Source organism: Ursus arctos, unplaced genomic scaffold (assembly GCF_023065955.2).
Source record: "Ursus arctos isolate Adak ecotype North America unplaced genomic scaffold, UrsArc2.0 scaffold_22, whole genome shotgun sequence".
NCBI classification, from domain to species: domain Eukaryota; kingdom Metazoa; phylum Chordata; class Mammalia; order Carnivora; family Ursidae; genus Ursus; species Ursus arctos.
The window spans coordinates 61,439,190-61,464,259 of NW_026622897.1; the positions used below are offsets into that span (position 1 = coordinate 61,439,190).

The 25,070-nt window shown below is 41.1% G+C and overlaps 1 protein-coding gene across 6 annotated transcripts in view; it reads right to left on the bottom strand.

The window, feature by feature from the left end:
* DENND2B (DENN domain containing 2B) overlaps nt 1–25,070 on the bottom strand; it is a 165,713-nt gene that overhangs the window by 121,520 nt on the left and 19,123 nt on the right. For 3 of the 6 annotated variants that reach the window (XM_048217044.2, XM_026486076.4, XM_057316979.1), the window contains exons 1-2: nt 21,408–21,492; nt 21,027–21,160 (exon numbers count right to left, since the gene is read on the bottom strand). Coding sequence is in view for 2 of the 6 variants with exons in the window: in XM_057316977.1 (XP_057172960.1) it covers nt 21,027–21,160 (134 nt within the window). In the remaining 4 variants the exon portion in view is untranslated. Of the gene's footprint in view, nt 1–20,818; nt 21,161–21,407; nt 21,493–25,070 lie in introns of those variants that run through there. The other 3 variants (XM_057316977.1, XM_057316978.1, XM_048217046.2) reach the window with 2 other exon arrangements.

Sequence of the window (25,070 nt, forward strand, 5' to 3'; positions counted from 1 at the left end):
ATTCCTACTTGTTCCATATTGGGCAATGAGGGGCCCCGTGCAGCCCTCGCCCCCACTCTGCATGGAAATCAGGGGCAGACAGGTCCCTGCAGCCAGCACTCTCCCCGTGGCCTTCACCAGTCAGAACCCAGAGCTACCAATGTGCTTCCTTCTTAGCCTGGCCACAGAACTGAAAGCTAAGAACTGTTCTTACTCCCCTTCTCTCCATTTACCAGAATATTCCATACTGAGTGAATTACACTGACTACTGATACTGTTTTCATCAACATATCTGTTGAAATGGGCTATCAACAGTAACTGTGATTTTAAAAAAAAAGTATGAAACAACTGGACAGTCAAGCTTCTCCTAATGCTATACATCAAATAAAACTTCCAAAACCAACAAACACATCAATAAATTTTATTGTAATTTTTAATTCAAAGTATTTTAAATCTAGCCTAATTTAGTACAAGATGAATATAAGGTGCTTACTTGGGAAAGGCTACCCTTTTATGCTATCTTATTTGCTATTTATTTATTTATTTATTTATTTATTTATTATTCTGGTTTCCAGAATGCCTTTTCTTATATGATGTGAAGATAATAGGCTTGAGGGTTTTGTTTATTTCTAGTCTCTTCCTCCCCCACCCCCCCACCCCCAAAAAACTTTTAAATCTGGGAATCCAACGTTGGTCTCAAAAAACAAACAAACAAACAAACAAACAAACAAACAAAAACTGTGTTTTGTGAAATCCCATATCCCTAGGGCACGCTAGTCTTCCCACACTTTCCTTCCCAGGGCTTACTGGCGGCAAATGAATTCAGGAGCCACTTCCTCCAACCTACCACTAAGGACTAGACGGCACAACACAAAATCCCTTTCCCTGAAACAAACAGTCTGAAGAACCCCTAGTGTTGCCCCTCTATTCCTCTCTCCTAGCCTGCATACTCCTCTCCCCAAATGCCTCCAACTAAAGCAGACTCGGAGTTTTTCAGAACAGTTAGCTGGATACCATCGGTTCCCTAATTCGATCCAGAATATTGCTCATTTTCCATGAGTTCAGCACAAGGAAGCATGACAGTGTAGTGGAAAGGGTTTGGGAATCAAATGAACCTGGGTTCAAATTCTGGATTTGGGGCAAGTTACTTGATTTCTCCAAGTCCTGACTTCCTCCTCTTTAAGATAATTAGTGAGATTTATGGAAGTGTTAAGTAGTGTATGGCACAGAATAGGTCTCCCGAACTGAGTCAGTACTTGTGTGACAGCATTCTCTCCTATTGCCTCCCACACCCCCAAGAACAAGGCCTTGCTGGTTATATTCCCATGGCTGTCCTCAACTCCTCCAGGCTCTCCTAGGAAAGGCCCAGGGCATCTACTAAATGGTATAAATCTTCCATTTCTCCTTCTCAAGAGCCTGGAAGAATGAATTATTAGGCGGCTTGGGGTTCTCTAAGGGCAAGGCTTTCAGTGTCATCCTGGAAAATATTAAAATGTGGAAAAACCACCCATCTCACCACCTCGTGTTTCTGTATGGTATCAAATCAACCCTTTGATGATCTCCTTTTGGATTTCATTCAAACTGTTCTACCCAACACTGAATCAGGGCTCTACCACTTTGTGGAACAAATACTCCAAAACGGCAAAAAGCGTAATCAATTTTTTCAGGACTATATACAGTCTCACTTTACAGCACTCCTATTTTGATCCCTATAATGGAGAGTCTACTAACAAAAGCAAAAAAAATTCCCAGTACCAGATGGGCCAGAAGTATGACCTTATATGCTACCTTTTCTGGGACCAGAGAAATTGTATACAGTTGAACTCTTCATAATAAGGGTGATTTAGTTAAATTTATATGTTAAATTTGATTTAATTTGCAGAAGTTTGTAAAAGTTTTTCATATAAACAAATTCACAAATCGGGGGAAAATCTTTTATTGGCCCAAGGATCTCAAATTTGGGGTCCAAAAATGTAGTCACCTTTTTTAATGACAAGCTGAAGACCTCAACCAAACATGCGGCCAGTGCGTGGAAAGAAGCCTTGGACTCTAGCACTAATTTCAGGCTACCCATCACTACTGAGATACAAAACCTGTAAAAGGAATAGACCCTGGCTGGACCTCTCTTTTCTTCCCTAGCAGAATATAAATAAAAATCACTACAGTTGTAAGAATGTCCAGAAGACAACCAATACGGGAAACAGTCACTAGGAAAAAAGCACAATTAATGGATCTCACTTGTTCTCACTACCTCCTGCCTGCACACCTCCCCCCCCAGCCCCCGCCCCATCGCCTCTGCTTTCCAGGTCACCAACGTGCACTGTCAGGCTGGCTGTAAATCACCGTCCTGCTCATGCCACTCCTCCATCTCCCCCAAGGTCTCCATGTTCTTGTGCCTCAAGGCCTTCTGCACACACTGTTCCCCTTCCTTCCCACCTCTATCTTACCAGCCGACCCCCATAGCCCCCCAGCTTCAGCGCCAACAGCACCTTCTCTGGTTGCTTTCCCTAGTCCTTATTATTCTTCTTTTTCCTCTGGTTAATCACTTATATCATACTCTATTATAAATATTTGTCATGTTGCCCTAAGTGAATTTTACAAAACGAGTACTCCTCCCATATGTTTAAATTAAAAATTATATTTTTGAATCATAAATAGTAGAGATACACTTTCTGGCATATTACAAATATTGACACTTTACAAATACTGACATTTTAAAATAAAACTACTATATTTCTCTCTTTTTTTTAAAGATTTTATTTATTTATTTGACAGAGAGAGAGAGAGAGCACAAGCAGGGGGAGCAGCAGGCAGATGGAGAGGGAGAAGCAGGCTCCCTATTGAGCAGAGAACTGGGACTTGAGGCTTCACCCCAGGATCCTGGGATCATGACCTGAGCTGAAGGCAGACGCTTAACCAACTGAGCCACCCAGGTGCCCCATACATATATTTTTCAATTCTATGATTATAAATTCTAAATGTTCAAAAAATTTTTCTTTTGGATTGAGCTCTCATTACCTTTATTACTATTATGCAATTGATCAAAACAATCATAATACAAATTTATATTAAATACAAACAGTAAAATTTTATTATAAATGCACTAATTTTTCCATTTTTAGTCTATTATTTGCAAGGGCCAGGAAACTTTTTCACATAAATAACTAGATAGGAATGAAAGAAATTTTGTTACAGCAATCTTTGCACTCCTTCTGAGTTATATGCCAAAATTACACAGTGATCTATAATCAAAAATTATTTTTAGGGGTGCCTGGGTGGCACAGCGGTTAAGCGTCTGCCTTCGGCTCAGGGCATGATCTCGGCGTTCTGGGATCGAGCCCCGCATCAGGCTCCTCCGCTGGGAGCCTGCTTCTTCCTCTCCCACTCCCCCTGCTTGTGTTCCCTCTCTCGCTGGCTGTCTCTATCTCTGTCGAATAAATAAATAAAATCTTTAAAAAAAATTATTTTTAATTCTCTACCAGCTGACAATTTTTTTCAATTTTGTTGAAAGCAAAAGCTGGAACCATCTCATTTGGGAAAGGATTTGTTACCCAGAGTGACTCATTTTCTTAAAAATATTTCTAATTGTTCCTTTGCTTGCTATCCTGGGAGTTTTCAAACACCAGACACAGAAATGGCAAGAGTCAGAATGAGTAACAGCAATGGCCAAGTGGAAGCAGAATGACTGAGAAGGAGGACAGCACAGGCACCACTGCCTTCCCCGACCTGGAGGCTGCAGCAGTCAGTGAGCTCTCCAGAAGCATGCCCAAGCCATGTGTCTCTCAGGCACAAGCAGTGTCTTCACAGAGAGCTTTCTCCCATCATCTTAGGGCTCTTCCTCCAAGTTCATCTTAACAAAGATGAACTGGGAATTTGGAATGTCATTTCTCTTTTACAAAGTCATTTTCCAAAATGGGGGATTTGTAATTAGGTGCTCATTAATTAAATTCACCATCACAAAATAAAAAATGCCTCAATTCCTTAACCCTTTAATAATAAGGCTGAAATGAGATCTCAATATATTGAAAAGGACTTATCACAAATCTCAATAAATACAATGTAAACAAAATAGTCTGAAACTATGAAAGGGGAATCAACAAGTAAACTTAGAAAAATGAATAAACAGGAAAAAAAATATAAGCAAAGAAAAAAAACTTAGGGTAGGAAAGAAAAACAAAGCTAATCCCTGTAATGGAATGTCTTCCCCACAATAAACACTCGATCAATCAGTCAAATTTACAAAGCAGTTGGCACTGACTCTCAAGGAGATGAAACAGACCATCATAATGACTATACAAGTCCAGGCTGTAAAAACAGAAGGTCCGTCCTAAAGCAATGAATAGATATGAATGTAATAAAAACACAAGTGATGTTACAGAAAAAGCTAATCAATAAAAAGATATAATATGCAGAAATGAATGAAAGATAAAGAGAGGTTCAAGAATGTACAAGTTGAAAATCATGAGAAGGAATGCAGCTCAGAGAACCACCCTGCCAATACTAGAAGTCTTTGAACAAATGGCCTCACATCTATAATTAAAAGTTTAATGGAAGCAAACTGTCCAGAAAAGAAGATTTTGGTCCAAATTCAAAAGATTTATAGAATCCTGAACAAAATCAACAACCACATTAACACTATGACAGTCTCATATTTTTGAAATGTAAAGAAAAGAAAAAATTCTGCATATAGAAAAGACCCAAATCTGAATTTCTTCCAATTCTGCAGAGGATACAACTAAGGCCAAGAGATGCATACAAAAATCTCAGAGAAATGGGGCGCCTGGGTGGCTCAGTCGTTGGGCGTCTGCCTTCGGCTCAGGGCGTGATCCTGGCGTTACGGGATCGAGCCCCGCATCAGGCTCCTCCGCTGGGAGCCTGCTTCTTCCTCTCCTATTCCCCCTGCCTGTGTTCCCTCTCTCTGGCTGTCTGTCTCTGTCAAATAAATAAATAAAATCTTTAAAAAGAAAAAAAAATCTCAGAGAAAGTATTTTTTTAATCTCAAATTATTTAACAAGGTGAGACTTCTTGAGAAAATGAAAAAGAAATATCTGGTAGGGCTTTGATCTTAAGAAATTTAACCATCATATACCTCAGTCCAAAATATGGCTGAAGGAACAACTTTAAATGAGACGAGTGTTTAAGTTTTAAAAATACCAAATAGGTGCACCTGGGTGGCTCAGTTGGTTAAGCATCTGCCTTCCACTCAGGTCATGATCCCAGGGTCCTGGGACTGAGCCCCACAACGGATACCCTGCTCAGCAGGGAGTCTGCTTCTCCCTTTGCCCCTCAACTCGCTTGTGCTCTCTCTCACTCTCAAATAAATAAATAAAACCTTTTTTAAAAAAATAAATTAAATAAAAATAAGACCAAATAACCAAAATCAACAATTTCTTATTAAAACAATAAAATGTTAAATAGGGAAAAGAGCAATTGTCTAGAGCAAATTATTAGTAAAAATATACCAATGTAAGAGGCAACAGAGAAGCAGGGGAGGAGCCGTATCAGAATATGAAGACAAATTAACAAGTAATTTACACAATGTCTTTAAAGGGGAAAAAAAAGGAAATTAAAAGTTTTTCAAATTAGCATATTTATTGGGCATCTACAAGTATCAGGCACTGCCTAGGTACTAGACACAAAGATAAAATGGCCTCAAGAAAGAAACACAGTAAAGCAAGAGTTTTTAACCTAAGGTTCACCCTGGCAAATATCCATGACAAAGTCACAGGTAGTGCTATTACTACTGTGCTTTATTGCCTATACTCATAACTGAAAGAAATATTAAATTTCAGTCTGGGATCAATGAAAATGATGATGTAATTTCTTCCTAACAAAGTTGCAGACCTTCTGAATTCTATCCATGAACCTCCAAGAGTTACATCATTCTGCAAATATTCATTAAATACCTACAAGGCAAAAGTCACTGCTAGGCACTGGGGATGCAAAGGGGAGGAGAATACCATCTTTCAGCTAAACAAATTAACACGGTGTGGCATTATCACCAGAACAGACCGCTCAGGGGAACAAAAGTCTAGTAACACACCTAAGTATATATATAAATTGAGCATACAATTAAAATTGGCAATTTCAAAGCAGTGGGAAAAGAATGGATTTCTTAACAAATGACATTGGGACACTGGGAAAAAATTAAGTTAGCAGAGTAGTTAAGGGCATGGGCTCTGGGGCTCAACTACCTGAACCTGAATCCTATCTCTGCCATTTTGACCAGCTGAGCAACCATACCTACATCACAGGTTTGTTGAAAGTATTAAATGAGTCAGTATAAAAGAAGCGTATGCCTGGCATATAACATGCATTCAAAAAATTAGCTATTATTGGTATTATTATTTCATAACAGAATAAGTTCCAGACTGAGTAAAGATTTAAATGCAAAAAATGACATCATAAAAGAGGTAAAAGAATATATAATGGATATTTATCTAATCTTGCTGAGGGAAGACCTTTCTAATAACACCACAGGTAAAGAAAATTATTTAAAAGACTAACAAATTTTACTACATTAAACTATTTTAAATGTTTATATGTGGAAAACAAAGTTAGAAGATAAATGATTAAGTAAGGGAAATATATGTAGTATATATGATGAGTTAATATCCTTCATATTAAAAACTAATAAAATCAATAAAAATAAAATATAAAAGTACATGAACATGTAAATCAAAAAAGAAATATAGATGATATAAATTAAATGGCATTAAGCATATGAGGAAATAGTCAACCTCAGTAGCAATCAAAGAAATGCAAATTAAAACAGCAATGCAAAACTATTTCTATCTTATCAGATTTGCAAATACTATTTTCCTTCTTTTTGGTTTGGCAGGGACAGCTGGAAACAGGCACTCTCACCCTAGCAGAAGCGTACGCAGGTTAAAGACTTTTTGGAGAGTGATTTAGCTAAGCATATCAAAGCCCTTAAAAAATGTTCGTCTCTTTCATCTACCCATTTTACTTCTATAAATGTATCCTCCAAAAATAATCAGGGAAGGGAACTGCATTAAAATACAGACAAAGTATTTTTACACCAAAAAGTAGGGGGGGAGGGGGCCAAATGTAAATAATAGATTAAATAAGTACTTAGTATTTTGTGAATGTATGTTTATTTATTTGTTTTACAGTGTTGGTGTATATATTCTGGTGTGTGTGTGTATATATATATATATATATATATATATATATATATATATATATATATATATACAATGGTCATCTCTATATAGGGGGATTTGAGGTTATTTTTTTGTTTCTGTTTTCTAATTTTCCTGGAGAGAAGATGAATTACTTGTGTAAGATTGGGGGGAGGGGGATGACCATCCATGGGCTCTTGAAAATGATGAGTAGAGGAGAAAGACACGTAACTAAGTAACTAACAATAATAACCATGCTTCCAGAGTACAGAGAAGAGTTTGATTCGGCCTGGAGCGGAGTTTTGAAGGATGAATTTGCCAGGGAATGAAGTAGAAGGCCAAGAGAATATCAAGAACAGAAAAAAAAAAAAAAAAAGGGAAAAAGAGCCTATTGTGTTAGTAAACGACACGCAATTTTGGTGTGGCAGTAAGGGCAGGCTGAGTGTGAAGGATCTAAAGTAAAAGCCAGATGACAAACATTTTTTAATGTCACATAAAACGAGTTGGGAATTACCCTGTCAAAGAAGATGCAATAGTTTTTATGATTCATTTACACAAAGATCAAGAAAAGGCAAAACAAATGGAGATATAAGAGTGGTCAGGGGTAGGTACAAACTTCTAGAAGGAAGGATAAATAAGCATTAGGGACATATGTACAACACGATGACCAGAGCTAACGCTGCTGTATGACATACAGGAAAGTTGCTAAGAGAGTACATCCTAAGAGTTCTCATCAAGAGGAGACAGAATGTTTCTCTTTTTTTGCTTTTTTTAAAATTGTGCTTTTTTTTTAATTGTATGTATGAGATGATGGATATTAGCTGAACCTATTGTGATAATCATTTCACAATATACGTAAATCAAAACATCACATTGTACACCTTAATCTTATACAGTGATATATAGCAACTACTTCTTAGTAAAACTGGAAAAAAAGAATTCTATTCTAAATAGTTGTAAAGAATTGGGGGGAAAAAAAAGAAAAGGCAATAACAAATGGTAATAGAAGAGTGGCTGGGGGTAGGAATGCAGATACTATCCTAGAAGAGACATAAAGCAACCATCCAGAGTGCTGGAAATGTTCTATATCTTGATCTGGGGGGGGGGGGGGCGGTTACATGGGTGAACACAAATATTGAAATCCAGTAAGCTATAGGCTTAATATTTGTGCCCTTTATGTTATTCCTCATAAAAAAGGCACGAGTTTTTAGCAAGGAACTATGATAATTAAACTATTTTAGAACGATTACTCTGGGGAGCAGGCGGGAGACTGACAAGAACATCCAGGGGCAGGCCTTCTGAGATTCTGAGGATGCATTCCAGGAAAAAGATGGTCAAATTTCTAACTGGGCTGGAGGCAAGACTTTTGGGAAATGGAACTGACAAAACTTATAGCATGACTGCTGAGGAAAAAGGAGAAATCAGAGATGACTCTGATATCCTTAAAGGAACTCACAAATATAGGAGAAGAGCGGCTTTACAGAGGTAAGTACTGAACAGGGGGAATTTGAGATGCCTCTGGATCATCCAGCTGTCCGGGAGCAATGATTATACACCTTAACTGCATGCCAGGTCATCTAAGTACTTTCCATGTATTAATTCATTTATCCTCACAAAGACCTTGGGAGGTAAGCGCTATTACTAGCCCTTTTACAGATGAGGAAACTGAAGCATAGAGGGGTTAAGTGACTTGTCCAGGATCACATATAAGTGGTAGAAAAAGGATTTGACCCCAGGCCATCTGGCTCAAGAACTCACGCTCTCAGGGTAACCAGTGAGTTATAAGTGATGTTCCTCTGCCACAAAGGAAATAGCTGAAGCCCTGGGGACAGCTGAGAGCCCACAGGAAGACAGTATACGAAAATCACAGATAATAAAACATGCTTCTCAGTGCTGTTGCAAGGGTTAAATGAGCTGACATCTACAAACCCCTTAAATATATGAGTCAGCACTCAACTGAAGGAAACTATTAAGGATAATTCTTTTGACAAAATAGTATCAGACGAAAGAGACTAGGTTAGATTAAAAGAAGTTAAGAGACATAACAAGCAGATATAGTGTGTGTTATAGGTTCAATGCTGGTATGGAAAAAATGATGAAGATACTTAAGGGACAATAGGGGAAATCTGAAATATGGTCTGGGTATTAGTTTAAATAAAAACGTCCTGACCTGCAAAAGTGGAGAAAACTGAAAATAAGATAATGAAAAATAGTATGTATGATCTTGCTTTCTTCAAAAAACAGAATACAGATATGTACATACATATGCCTAGAGAAAGATGGAGAAGAGGGTGCACTAAGATATAAACAGTGGTGATCTCTAGGTGATAGGAAAGTGAATCTTTTTTTATAAGGTACTGAAATGCACATATTATATTTTAAAAGAACTAATTTCAAGTTGAAGAGAAAGATAATTTTATATTTTGTAATTTTCCACTAAAAGAGCTCACAGACATGAATAAGTAGAGCAAATCTGAAAGAGACAGTGGACAAGCTGGCTGCAGATGCCCAGCAAAGGAGGGCACGACGACCTCACTCCAGCTGGCAATGGGAAGGCTCAGTGTAACACTCCAACGTGTCCATCTTCTTTTGCCTCTCTTTTGTTGAGCAGCTGCCTTTCCAAATGATGGGAAAATTTAGCACGATTGCTTCCCTCTCATTTGTGTCATTCACTCTAACAAAACAAAACAACATGCCCCTTTTGGCATCCCCACAGAGAGCCAATGAAGGAGGCAGAAGTGAAGAGCCTGAGAAATACCGAATACTGCATACCCTTGTTCACTCTGAAGGCAAAGCAACTTTCAGAGGAAGGAGGAAAGTTCTCCCAGAGTAGCCTCTTCTTTGGGATTACACAGACAGAAGAGATTCTCCAAGAAAGATCTAAAACTTTATTAATGTTTTCATCAGGGAAGTGCCGCCCTTAATGGAACTTCCCAAATTTAATGGCAAAGAAGCTAATTTTCATTTCTCTTAAATATAAAGATAGGGTTAGGGAACAGAGGCAAGGCGGACAAGGGAGAACCCGTTGTGGGCAGAACAAGTGAAGAGGGATGCACACTGCTGAAACACCCTCCTCACGGCTAGGAATCCCAGGAAGCTGCACAGCTGCCTGTCTACCTGGTAAATCCCAGCGGACCAGGTGAGGACCCTCACCCACCCTTGTTCATCTTCAAAACTGCCTCAGCATCCAGAATATCAATTCTTACATAGTAAACATTCAACAAATGAAGCAAGCATAAGTGAACAGTCTGAACTGAGGGTTTATGGACCCAGCTACATAACTTTGAGGGCTAAAAGAACTTGACATGAAATAGAACCAAATGTTAATACCCAATCAATAATACTTGATGCAATATGATCAAAAGATTAAAACCTAATAGTTAGCACAGTATTAGGTGTTTAACAGGTCCTGCTCAATAAGGATCTGTTGGATGTTAATGCTCCAGGATTTTTCTGCAACCCAAACTCTCAGATTCAGTATGAGATACTATTTAAGGGTCTGTGTCCTCACTTACACGCTGACTTTTACAGTTTTTCCTTAGAGATGGAAAAAGATTCCTGAGGATGGAAAAAACTTTTAAAGTATCATACCCTGTGCCAATATACTGTTGTATCTGTCTATTCTCATTTCCGCTCCAGCTGAAAACTTACATGCACTACATGGGGCACCTGGTGGCACCGTCGGTTGAATAACCAGCTTTTGGTTTCAGATCAGGTCATGATCTCAGGGTTACGGAATCAAGCCCCACATTGGGCTCTGAGCTCAGTGCAGAGTCTGCTTAGGATGCTCTCTCTCTCTCTCTCTCTCTCTCTGTCTCTCTCTGTCCCCCCCCAAATAAATAAATAAATAAATAATGTGGACCACATGAATGGGCCAGGGTTTCAACACAACACATCCATCCAAAGCATTGTGGGCCCAGGAGACTGGTCTTACTTCTGCTGAATCTCCTTAAAAAAAAAAAAAAAAAAAAAAAAAATCCAGTGCCAGGCTGAGGTCCTGGATTCCTGACTCTCCAGCCATGATGCAGCAGCTCTGACAGAATGGTCCAGGCTCTCTCTTGGAAGCTGCTCCCATTCATTGTCCATCTGCAAATTCTGCCCTTCCCCATACCCTCCACCACGTGCTTCACAACTAGTAAAGTGTTATTTTCTATCCCTACTTTCCTAACCTGGCCAGGGTTTCTTAAGAAGGATTACCATTTAGATACTAAAATTTCATTTACAACATATACGAAATTGAATAAAGTAAAACACTGGTTCTCCAGGGTTCTTACTCCCAAACTCTCTTAGAAATCTGGGTACACACATCTTGTCAGAAAAGTATATATCATCTTCAAAAAACACACAATTTCCAACAACAAAAACAAAACAAACTGAAATGTTACTAGGCCCCAAACTACACTAATACCTGGATTGTTATAAGGGCCTTCTAACTCCTCCAAGACTCCAAAGTATTCTTCAATTCTAATCCATTTTCTATACTACATTATTGGTTACCTTCACTGGAGAGAAAATACAGAACGATATTTAAAGTATTTTCACATGCCTCCCTGTCATTCCAAATTTAAAGTCTCTAAGATAACATTCAAGATCCTCCAGGATCTGGGGTGCCTGGCTGGCTCAGTCAGTAGAGCATGCAACTCTTGATCTCCGGGTTGTGACTTCAAGCCCCACGTTGGGAATAGAGATTACTTAAGGGAAAGAAAAAAAAACAAAGAATCCTCCAGGATCTGGTCTTATCCAGCTTCTACAGCCTACTATATCTCCCATGGATCCTTTTCATAAACTTGCTGATTCAATCAGGATGATCTAATTTCCATCCCACACAGCCAACATTTTTTCTGCCTCTGGACCTTTGCTCTCGATATTCCTAGTCACTTCCTATCCCCAAAGCTCCTCCTTGATTATGAAGACAGCACTGTACGTAGGAAAGAGAACTGACCTAGGAATTAAAATAGCTGAATTCCAGATATGGTTCTAACAAAACCATATGGGCCTTTGGACAAGTCCTTTGCTTCTCTGGGTTCAGTTTCCCCAGCTATAACCAAGAAGACCGAACTAGATCATCCTAATAGTACTTCCGGCTTTAAAAAACAACAATAGGGCACCTGGGTGGCTTAGTCAGTTGAGTGGCCAACTCTCGATTTTGGCTCAGGTCATGATCTTGGGGTCCTGGGATCAGGCTCTGCACTCAGCAAGGAGTCATCCTGAAGAGTCTCTCCCTCTGCCCCTTCCCCCAATCACCTATGCACTGTCTCAAATAAATAAATCTTTAAAAAAATAAGCAGCAACAAAAAATCCACCTCTATGATTCCTATACACCAACCAAATTCAATATTGCCTTCAAGGCCTCCACAAATTTTCTCTAAGCACTCCAGTCCGCACTATTCTCTCCCTTCTTTGAACTCCTGTCAGAAATCCAAAATAAACCAAAGAGTGCATTCGTTCAAGTCAGATTTTCTTTTTTTTTTTAAAGATCTTATTTATTTATTTGAGAGAGACACAGAGAGAGAGAGCATGAGCAGAGAGAGGGAGAAGCAGACTCCCTGCTGGGCAGGGAGCCCAACATGGGGCTCAATCCCAGGACACTGAGATCATGACCCAAGCCAAAGGCAGACGCTAAACCGACTAAGCCACCCAGATGCCCCTCAACTCAGATTTTTTGAGCATTTTCTTGGCAAGATATTATGGCAAAGCCTTGGTAATAAACATAAAACCAAGTAAGACCCAGACCTCTATGTATCACCTGTATATCCCTTTCCTCTCTGCTACTTTTATCTAAGTGAAGTCATGTTAAACGTGAACGTCAAATGCAAACGACACCACTTACTCATTTAACAAATATTTAAAGAAAACTTTCCATGTACTGTTCTAAAAAGTAAAGATAGCAGTAAACAGATGAACCAACTCCTTCATCTCACGGAGTTTATTTATTTGTGAAAGCAAACAGGAAAAACACACAAATACGTCATATAATTTAAGAAAGAAAAACAAAGGAAGGGTTAGAGACTCACTAAGAGCGTTTACATAGGATGACCAGGGAAAACCTCCTCAAGGAGGTGCATTTAAGCTAACACCTGAATGAAGGAGGTTACAGACTAGCAATATTCAAGAAGAGCATCCCAGGTACAGGACAAAGCTCTGAGACAGGAGAGATGGGCAAGACAACGGACAGGAGGTGGGAGGACTAGAGTCTAGAGCACTTAAGGACTTGGCAATTGGACTCTTAAGTGTGATGGGTGGGATTCCATGAGAGCTGAAGTAGGGGACAGACATAATATTCTGGTTGCTATGTGGAGAAGAGACTGCAAAGGGACAGGAGTAGAGGTGTCAAGACCAGTTACAGGCTATACAGAACCAGCTAAGGGCTTGGCATTCAGTCTCTGTCTAGATTCACATCCTGGCTCTTCTTCTTTTGAGCTATGTGATCTCAAGAAAGCTGATTTATCTGTATGCTCACTTATGGATATGTCATATAAATTTCAAAACAAAAATCAATATAATGCACTATGCTTTTTCTTAAAGAAAAAAATCTTCTTCAAGGAATGATGTAGGTTACAAAATTTCTCAGTACCACTCCATCACCCGACCATCAGTCCCATTTTAGCAGAGACAGTCACAATGGCCAAATCAGTTACACCACCTGCCATGCCATTTTCCCTTCTGACTTTGTGTATAAATTTTTCTGTCTCCTCTTTCCTGGAAATTTGTCTAGGTGTAAAAGCCTCTCATACCTAGCAACAAAAAGAGGGAAAGAAAATGGAAATAAAGCAAATACATATCCAGAGAATCATCTAAAAGGATTCTTCCCATCAACGTACAGGAATCACAGCGCCTTCAGCTAGTTACAGTGAGTATTCATAAAATGACCTCAAGTGATAAGCATTTCTAAAGGAACAAAGGTCTAAGTCAATGAGGGGGAAAAATGAATTCTAACTTCTTCGTTTCTTTACTCAATTTCTGTATGCCCTTCAGTTTTTCTTCCCTGTCCCATCCACTCATCTCCCCACACCCACAACCTTGGTGATCTACCAGGTCCAACAATTTTTAAAAAAAAATATTTTATTTTAAAGCACTCTCTACACCCAACGTGGGGCTCAAACTCACAACTCTGAGATCAAAAGTCTAATGCTCTACTAACTAAGCCAGCCAGGCACCTTTTGATGTGGCTTCAACCAAGTCTGAGCCTTATACCCTGAGATCTACCCTGGCCCTCCAGGACGACAAATACATGAGAACTAAGTAGGCAACTTGAACGGGGGCAGGGCTGGGCACATCATACTGCTCCCAAATTGGCTTTCTTGCTCATATCTAAACCAGGAATAAACCAAAGCTGATAAATGTTATTTTATCAACACTTTTCAGCAAAGCGATTTCAAACTAATACCACTGAGCTACTTCTGAGCTACTCATGGTGATTTTTAAAATGGTCCATCTGAAATAAGATACAAAGTGGCCTCTGCCCATTTCCCAAAACTCTACTATCACTTTCTTTCTTTTTTTTTTTTTTTTAAGATTTTATTTATTTATTTGACAGAGATAGAGACAGCCAGCGAGAGAGGGAACACAAGCAGGGGGAGTGGGAGAGGAAGAAGCAGGCTCATAGCAGAGGAGCCTGATGTGGGGCTCGATCCCAGAACGCCGGGATCACGCCCTGAGCCGAAGGCAGACGCTTAACCGCTGTGCCTCCCAGGCGCCCCTCTACTATCACTTTCTATATAAACATTTTGGTCCTAATACTATTCTAATTCAAGACAATGACCTGTCAAAACACAGATGGGGGAAAAAGAGCAAAACAAAACCATCACAACTGGTATTTCTGACTAATTTGACATTAAGGACACAGATGAACACTTTAACCTTAAATCCCATTTTTCCACGCTCTCCCTAATCCTATACAGTATTAACATTCATTTGTAAGCTGGTTTTCTTCATCTCTAGGTCTCTGTACAAATTCTGGTGTCCACTGAGAAACAAAAGCTTTGACATCTCTCCCGTACCAGAACAACATTTTAAGAGAACTTCCCGTCCCCTTGGGTCCCGGTGTTAGAATCACTCTGGTTTGTGTAGAAGCCCTTTGGGTCTAAGCACCTAATATCCATCCTTGGCCAAACCAGGCCTTCGGGAAAACCTTCTCCAGATAGTCCTTACTATCAACTACCCAGTACTTTTGAATGCAGGGGATATTATGCTAAGTGGAGTTTCTGGCAACAGAAAATGTCATCTAACACAACTGACAGTGAAAGTAAGTAACTGGGCCTTATTCACTCACTAAAAAATATACCCCACATGCTCAGCCTCCCTGTCAAGGATCATCGCAGCACCTAGAACAGAGGGCAGAGTGATGTACAAATGGCCACTTTTCAACAGCAGCATTCCAATCAGGAGGTATCCAAACACCCACATCCAAAAATAATTTCCCATCAATTTCTTTTTTTTTTTTAAGGATGTTATTCATTTATTTGACAGAGAGACAGCCAGCGAGAGAGGGAACACAAGCAGGGGGAGTGGGAAAGGAAGAAGCAGGCTCCCAGCAGAGGAGCCTGATGTGGGGCTCGATCCCAGAACGCCGGGATCACGCCCTGAGCCTAAGGTAGACGCTTAACGACGGCACCCCTCCCATCTAATTTCTTAACTTCACCTACTCACTGATTCCTCAAACACCTAATATGAATTATGTTCACTGCAAAAAAGTAGTGAGAGAACAAACAGATGCTTAAAAGCACCAGCCCAGTGCTTTTTCCATAGTGGCTATTCAACAAACGGTGAACATAAGAAAGAATGTATGAATGTCAGTAAAACACACACATGTCAGACAAAACATTCCAAGACACTGACTCCCGGATGAAAGGCACTTTCTGCTCCACTCCAATTAGCCTTTAGGATAAAGAAGAATAGGGAGAAGGGGTGGAAATCCACAACTATCTAGATTCAAACTTGTCCTTAGCTAAATTAACATCCACAATCCCAACTTCACATCAAAGAAAGACAAAAAGACCCCAACATTTACACCTGTCCACTCAAAGTAGTTTCCAGAACAGGGTTCTCAGCACATTCTAATCACTATGGCCCTTTATCACAAGAGTCCACTAAAAAGGTTTTTATTTCTTATGCCAGTAACAAGGGGTTAGTAGATTCTTTCTATCATATTTGCTTGGGGATCCTAAATTCTGATATAAACAAATGATTCCCACACTTCTGGAAAGGCCCTGATTGGGCTAATCCGTTACTTTTAGTGTAGTCTTACAAAGGCTGGATTCTTTTTAAGCTCTTAAAGACTTAGGCAAAATTCTTTTGATAATTTTTTCAGAAGATCATCTCCAGAGTTTACAGACATTACACAACGATTCATGCTGATAGGGAGGAAAAGCACATTTTATTTCCAAAAGGCTCCCTTCACCGAAAGCTGTAATTGCTAACATATCTGATATTGACTTCCTGCATAAAACAAAGCAACAAGTATAATCAGAGGTCTAAAAAGAGAGATGTATAAAGAAAAATACAGAGTGCTCAGCTTGGTTAGCCAGACAAAGGGAAAGAAAGGATGAGTCCAGAGGGGCAATCTGCACATTTGGTAGCTGCCACTGGAGTCCTTGAAAGACAAGTTGTTCACTCTGTGAACATCTGCGTGTTGAAGAAGGATGGGAAAACAGTGAAAGTAAGAAACACTACAGACAAGTTGTTCACTCTGTGAACATCTGCGTGTTGAAGAAGGATGGGAAAACAGTGAAATTAAGAAACACTAAAAGAAAACTCAGGCTAACTACAAGGAGATAATCTGTAATCATCAGTCTGGAAAGCTCAAAAAATGTTTTCTAGAGAGGCTGTGAAATCTCTTGAGAGACAGCAAATCACTTGAGAGAGATTTAAGGATATTTGGAGGCAGAGTGAGTTAAAACGGTCAAACGGCTCTACTACACTAGGAGATTATATCTGAGTACCAAAAGGATATTCCAGTCCTATTTTTCTAAGCATTCAGCTACCTTAGAAAATCTAAATCACTCCTTTAATAAATGATAAAAATAACAAACGCCTGCCACATATAAAAATATTAACAACTGTATGAGTAAGCAATGATCCAAAAATGCAACCAAACAGCTCTGACATTTAAGTAAGAACACTGCCAAAGTCACTATTTGAGACCCCAATTCTCGAAACTAACCTCAAGAGCATTCTCACAAAAACTCCTACCAAAACATCACTGGTCAACTAATAAGGAGATATGCCAGTCTCTAGAGGAAACCCTAACTGATTTTCCTTTCTGATCTATAACCACAGGCTACAGATAAAACAAAATGGTTTTCAGGTGACACAAGACTACAAACAACGAGAAGGAACCAAGGAACTAATCAGGGCATGAACTCTGGCTGGACCTGGGGATTACCCTCCTCTAGAAGAACTGGAATAACTGAGCTAAAAGATCCCCTGACAGCAAACTCCAGACACTTCTAAATAAAAGTGGCAAAACTGGAATTTTAACCCATATCTTTAGAGTCTAAATCCCCGACACTGAGAGGTCACATTCTTCTGAGATCCACAACCCAAACTGAGTCATGTCTAGTTGCTGGTGAGAATTTTACCTATCAAAGCCCCATTCAATGGGGCAACCTCTCCACTTAGAGGCTCCTCAAGGTAAATACGGTATAGAGAATTGAGATCATATTTTGGCTTTACGTTTTGTATGTGACAAAAAACTATGGTTGACTCTAACATTAATTTTTTTAAAAATCTCTAGTTGAAAAACTTAATTTTTCTACTTTTTTTTGCCCAACCCCCCTCCCCACTACCCAATATTACTTGCCTAAAAACCAAATCATCAGAGCACTGACAAGTTCAGAGGAAAAGGCCTAGAGGCTGCACAAGGAAGAACCTGACATCTAGATTGTATTCAAAGTGGGGGACAATTATAATAAAATGGCTCCACCCACTGTTGCCCTTCCTGAGCCCATTATCTGCAGAGAATCAAAGGGTCTGGCTATAAACTTGGGTATTCCAAGGCCCTGTAAGCTCCCTAGCTGTGTATATGAACAACACAATTAACTGGTAAGAAATGCAGAGGGATAGGAAGAGCTCTGCACATCTCTAAATCCTGGCCTTCCTAGGATTAGGAAATTCCCACACAGTAATTCTCCAAAGGCCTCTATTGCTCCGCCTTAACAAAAAGTGAAATAAATGTGCATTTTCTTTTAACTGGTTTTATTAAGAAAGGTCCTCTCAATTCATTTTTATCTTGACAGCACCAAATTTTAAAATTCAGCATTTTTAAGAAAAAAGGGAATAATGGGGGATAAGGACACCTCAACTTAAATGAGATCTTTAGGGCCGAGGCCCTGGTTTGGGAACTCAATTTCGCCACCTAGTAAAGGCTCTTAAACAAATGACAACATTGATCTCTGTCTCAGGGTAGTTGTAAAAGAAAGAAAAACTTTCACCAAAGCATTGCAACCCATGTGGGGAGTATAAAGGATAAGCCGCCGGCCGTGTTGTTCCACATACGCATTCCAGTTCAGCGTTTGCCTGGTCAGATCCAGCTCTTTTCTAGATCCCCAGCAGCCCTGTGGTCAGTGCAAAGAGTTCTTACCTAGGCAACCAAGCTATTGGAGGCTATGGTTAAATGGGGCAGGAATTTAAACACCCAGGTATCTGTGCTACCTTCACTTTTTTTAACCTCCTGAATTAAGAACTATGTCTTACACCTTCCCTGTGATAAGCGTATCACATTGCTGTACTCTGATGTCACATTAATCTTAAAAACACTGCTTTGCCCGTCACTCCTTTTCTCAAAAATCTTTAAAAGCCAGAGAATGTGCATAGGATAAAGTCCCAGCTTCTGAGCCAGAATTCAAGCTGACAGTCCGCTTCAACTGAACTTCCCACCACCCATCGTGGAAGGCAGCTGCGGAAGCACAAGCTTGAGAGGCGGACAACCAGGAGTGAGAATCCAGCTCTCCCACTCACGGCTTGTGTGAGTTTGAGCAGGTTACTCATCTGTTTGAATCTCCTCTCTTTAAACGAGAATAACAATACCTACTTCGCATCACTAGAGGATGAAAGAGAGAGCATGGCATGTGGCACAGAGTGAGATGCTCAGAAAGGATTACTTTTCTTGCCAGCTTCGATCCAAATGATCTTCTCTCTTCTTGGAAACGCTCCCCCAGCAGCTCTCCACCAGTTTTAGACACCACACTTTGCTTTAAGGCCTAACTGAAATCCCTTCTCTTCTAGGCAGCCACCCTGGCTCATAATCCTTTTCTCCCCTGAGCTTCTATAATTAATTCTTATATCCTAAGCCAACGGATTGAAAATTTTTATTCTTCTCTTATGTGCCCTCCTCTTTCTCCCATGAGCCCACAAACCCAAGAACAAAGTTTTTACTAATTATCAGCCAATCGCTAAGTGTTCCATAAAAAATACTTTGAAGATAATACCACTTCCCATATACACTTGAACAAAACTTCCCCACTGGGGAGTTTTTTTCCAAGGGTAAGAGTTACCAGATAAATGAAAAGGAAGCTTGTATCTAGGTAGTCACAGGGAAATGCTCAGACTAGCCAGCAGAGTTCAGGAAGCCTTCACTTCACTCCCTGCATTCAACAGGCTCTTCTTGAGCTCTTGCTTTGTGCTGTCCTTAATTCAGCACTAGAGACAGACTGAGCAATTTGTTCTCTATCTTTGATCAACTTTCTGGAACCTAAACCATTTCTGATTCTTTAGAAACCCGTTTCTGAAAAATCTCATCAGTGAAGGGATTCACCTTCTGAAAATATTCCTCGGAGGGAAAAGGAAAAAAAAAAACAATAATGCAGTAACTTGGGTTTTAATCTTGTGGTCCTATCCCAAGATGGCCAGTCCAAGTGTGTGGATGTAAGAGATAACTCAACACTGTCCTGGAGAGGAGATAATGCCCTCTCTCCCATTCGCAAGCCCTCATGTCTAAACAACAGAAACACCTGCATAGGGATAAAATCAAGAACTGGACTTAAGGCAGCATTAAGGCAAATTCTCTCACTTAGTGAAGAAGGTGAAGTTGTTTTATTCATATTCAAGTAACTCTAAATGACATTCATATAAAGATCCCAGGAAAATCATCTCTTTAGAAACACTTGAAACTGTTCAGTCTCTTGAATTCTACTAAATTACTAAATTCTTGGATAAGGTAGCACAAACATTGGCTAAAGTGTATTCCCTTAGTCTTGAGTCACTTAAAAACACATCTTTAATACTTCGTGCACTTCAGGACAAGGGCAAAAAAGGAAAGCTCATCGTTTACCAATAGTCGCAGTTTAATTTGTTGACGTGACAGAGTGCAAAGTTAATTTTCCTTTGTTTGAGTTCCGTGCTGCGTGTGTCCCTCAAGGAGCCTGCACACCAGCTACCACAGCTCCAGGTAAGGGCTCCACAGGCACAGCAGTGCAGCTGGGGCGAGGGCAGGGAACCGGCGGCAAGCCGAGCCCACTCCCAGGCCCGCCGGGACTGCCTGCGGTGTCCTCTGCGCGCCGCACCGCACTTCCCCAGACCCTGGTCTCGCCGCTCCCCACCCCCAACTGCGTGGCCCCAGCCCGCCGGAAAGCAGAGCCCGCTCCGACGACCGCCCGGAGGGTCGTCCCCACCAGCCCCGCGGAGCTGCCCCTCCGCCCTGCTCCTTTGCGCCCGCAGAGGCCCCGCGAGTGTGGGCGCCCGGCGCGAATACTCACAGAGCTCGAACTCGGCCCGGGCTAGGAGCGGTGAAGAGCGGGGAAAGGGCTGGAGCTGCAGCGGCGGGCAGGGCGCGGCAGAGCGGAACCGGCGCCCCTCCTGGAGTAAGGGCACGGGCAACCCTCCCTCTCCCCACCTCCCCACCCCCGCCCCAGACCAGCGGGAAGACCCGCTGAGAAAGCCGGGGCGGCGGCCGGACGCACTTACCTCTGAGCTCCCCAGCCAGGCTGGGCGCTCGCACTGAAGGGGGCTCGTCTGGAGCCGCGCAGCCCGGAGGAGGAGCCGCTCCGGGAGAGAGGGCGGTGGTCGGGCGGGCATCCGCGCCCGGGGCTGTGGCCGGGCTGGAGAGAGAGAGATGGGAGGGAGCACGGATTTGAGTGGAGGGGGGCGTGGAGGAGGTGTGCCTCCACCCGAGACGGAGAGGGTGGGCTGGTGGAACCCGGTGGAGGGGTGTGCTCCGACGCACTGGAGGGAACAAGAAAACCGCGCCGAGAGTATGGAGCGGGAGGGGGGGGGAGCTACTGGGCCCGGGAAAATGGGGGTGGGGGACGGGATGAGGAGTCGGCCCTCAAACTCGTCGGCCCTCACCTCGGCACCATCCGAACAAGAATTGTCTGGATCTGGAGCAAAGCACAAGGGGGTCTGAAACTTTATGTCATTTTCTCATACACACGTGACCCCCCTGCAGTCCAGATGGTTTCAATCACTGGAGGAAAAAAGCGGCTCTGCTGGTATGCATGAAAAGCCGGAGTTGGGAGAGTCTGGGAAAAGCTGCCTGTACAGCTTGCCTGCCTTCAAACAAACCGATGAGCTCTTTCCGTTCTCCCAGCCCTTGGCCCGGGGGAGCCCTGCAAAACCCAAAAAGACATGACAAGAAGCTGCATTGGGAACTGCAGCAGTGGCCGAGAAACTCCGAAAGCACTAGGGTTCCAAGGAGTCTGAGCTGAACCAAAAGTTGCGAAGGCATTCAGAGATTTTGTTTTAAATACTCCATTTAGCTTGCAAAACCCAGAACTAGAATAGGGTGTCATTAAATAAGCAATGGAATACTAGCAGTAAGAATCTGTGATTTATGAGTGGAATTCCAAAAGACATTGTTAACTCTGTGTGACAATCCACTTGGAAAAGAATAACGCAAACCACTTAAAATCCAAAGCCGTACATACTTGGTGGGATGTTAGGAAGCCATGTAACCCAATTTCTTATCCCATAAATCACTATAAATAGACCTTGATATGGTAATGCATAAAACTGACTTTTACAAACTTAGTTACAATTTGAAGGAGCAAATGTGCATGAATGAACATAAGCAGGCTATAATGCCGAGACATGTGTCAAAGCCCACGCCAATTCAATTGTCACATATCCTAAAAAGGGATTTACTCCGCTGCAGGAGAAGCATCAAAAATAATGGGTATTTTAATATAGATCCTGGAAATAACTGAATTTGTTCATGATAGAATAGAAATAGTGGCAAGAAAACTGATAAAGTCTATTGTTCCTTTGCTCAAAAAAGATATTAACATAAATTACTAGTACTAACTCTTTAATAGCGGTGCCAGAAGATATATTTGGCCTTTCTAGCAGAAGGCCTCATATACAGTGTGACACAGTTGTCTATGTGTGAAAAATATATCATTTCTTGGTAAGCTGGATTGGTTCTCCATTAGGAAAACCCAAGACTTCCGTTGTTGAGGCACACTGGAAAATACAGGTGAAAACCTAAAACGGGGTAAATCAGAACAAGTTTTACTTCAAATTCAAAATCTAGCAGCAAGTTTCTCCTCTAGTTCAGTGAAGCACTTGCACCCTTCAGGAGACCAGCATATATGGATGGACTTAGCCTTCTTCAATCTTCAGTCTCCAATTAGGGTGGTTCTGTCCTCCACAAGCAACAAGAGAACTCATGTATAAGAATCCTTAGGGAACACAAGCCACAGAATTTAATAATGTTCTAGGCAGGGGGCGCCTGGGTGGCTCAGTCGTTAAGCCTCTGCCTTCAGCTCAGGGCGTGATCCCAGAGTTCTGGGATCGAGCCCCACATCAGGCTCTTCCACTGGTGGCCTGCTTCTTCCTCTCCCACTCCCCCTGACTGTGTTCCCTCTCTCGCTGGCTGTCTCTCTCTCCGTCAAATAAATAAATAAAATCTTAAAAAAATAATAATAATGTTCTAGGCAAATTCCGCCTGCAGCTCCCTAAGCTCTGGAAGGAGGATCTTAAGTTTCCCACTTGCAAAACTATTAAAATTTCTATCAAAATCCTGTTTTTCTAGTGAGTGACATCTGTAAAGAAAGCCAACTCAGAAGAAAGCATGGAGGTTTTCTTCAGGCAGAGCCAGGACCCTAACTGTTTTCACCTCTAGCAGCCGCTGCCTCTTATGCCTGCTAACGGCAATGTATGAGGGCAATAACAGGAAGCAAATAGTCTCTCCTTCTGTTGGCCAGTGCTATCGCAAATTATGCATAGGACTTTTTTAATTCTTAAGAAAAACCTTAAGTAGATCTGTTCTTTCAGAAAGCAAACTAACATTTCTTAAGTTTTCTAAATACAGGGCGCCTGGGTGGCTCAGTCGGTTAAGCGTCTGCCTTCAGCTCAGGCCACTATCCCAGGGTCCTGGAATCAAGCCCCATATTGGGTTCCCTGCTCAGGGGGGAATCTGCTTCTCCTTCTGCCCTTCACCCTGCTTGTGTGCTCTTTCACAGTCTCTCCAATAAATAAATATTTTAAAAACAAATAAAATTAAAAATTTAAAAAGTTTCCTAAGTACAGCCTAAATATTGTCTTAAGTCTAACTCCACTGATGTCAGTGTTAGTTAATACTGGCCAAAATTTTATTAGAGACACATGTGAAATGTTTTTAATGCTATTTTAAGTAGTGCTAATTAAGTAATTTGCATTAATCTAATATCCACATCACTTGACCAAGCTAAGGGAGACGTAAGCTCTGTGAGGCCTGTGACCAGATCTGTCTTGCTAATAATTACACCATATGAGCCTAGCAGTGCCCAGCATGAAATAGGTGCACAATAATACATATTGTATTACTCAGTACAAGTTTGAGTAAATGAAATGTAAATAAAACCACTCCCTAGGGACGCCTGGGTGGCTCAGTCTGTTGGGTGTCTGCTTTCGGCTCAGGTCATGATCCCAGGGTCCTGGGATCAGATCGAGCCCCACGTCAGGCTCCCTGCTCAGCGGGGAGTCTGCTTCTCCCTCTCCTCCCCGCTTGTGTTCTCTCTCGCTATCTCTGTTACTATCTGTCTCTCTGTCTCAAATAAATAAAATCTTTTTAAAAACAAATAAATAAAATAAAATAAAAGCACTCCCCATAAGTTTACAATCCTGTGGAGGCATGTGACTTGTAAACCACAGAATGAAAGAACAGCTTTAGGAAGGATACTAGCAACAGAAAAGAGGAAGAGGTGATTAGAATTAGCTGGCTTTGGGCTTTACTCACAATATATATTCAGAAATGTTCAGAAACTGCTGCAAATAAAAAGCGTTTATAGGAGGAATCTGGTATATTTAGTGCCTAATTTAGGGATCTCACAGATACACTTTCCCATGTCCCCATTATTCAGTCCCCTCAACCCAGAGCCAAGACAAGATTTGAGCATAAACATCCTGGCTCTAATTTGGATAGTATGAATACTGTTCCTTTCATCCTCTCTCATACATCTCCTCCACCCCCAAGCCATTTCCTCTGTACTGTCTTCTGTCAGTCTAATGAAAGTTTCCTGATCTTTAGAAGCAGTAGCTTTGCTTCTCTTTGTCTGGAGAAACACAATGCTCTGATTACATGGTTCTATTCCATACAGATGCCTGGCAGCACATCTTATAGCTTAGAGTCTGTTTAATATTTTAACTTTGAGGGACTTATGATTCGACTATTTTGTTACATACCAAAATAGCACTTGACATCACAGAGATGAGCTTTACTTCCTTTTGCTATTTTAAATCCTGCACTTAAACATAGTGAGTAGTTTGGGTTTTCTGGTTCATAGATTTTGCTTGGGAATGTTTTGTTGTTGTTGTTGTTGTTGTTGTTGTTTTCCTTTGAGGGACAAAGGGTTAAGATTTTCGAGGAAATCTTTCAGGTTTGCAGGTCTAGTACTCATGAAGCAGTTATTTCCTCCTATGTACTCTGCCTGTAATATTATAAGTGGTCTTAATTAAAGGGGCAATAGGGGGCTTATCTATGCTTCATGATCCAAATAACCAGGTTTCTCTGAAACAGGCAACTGGGCAAGA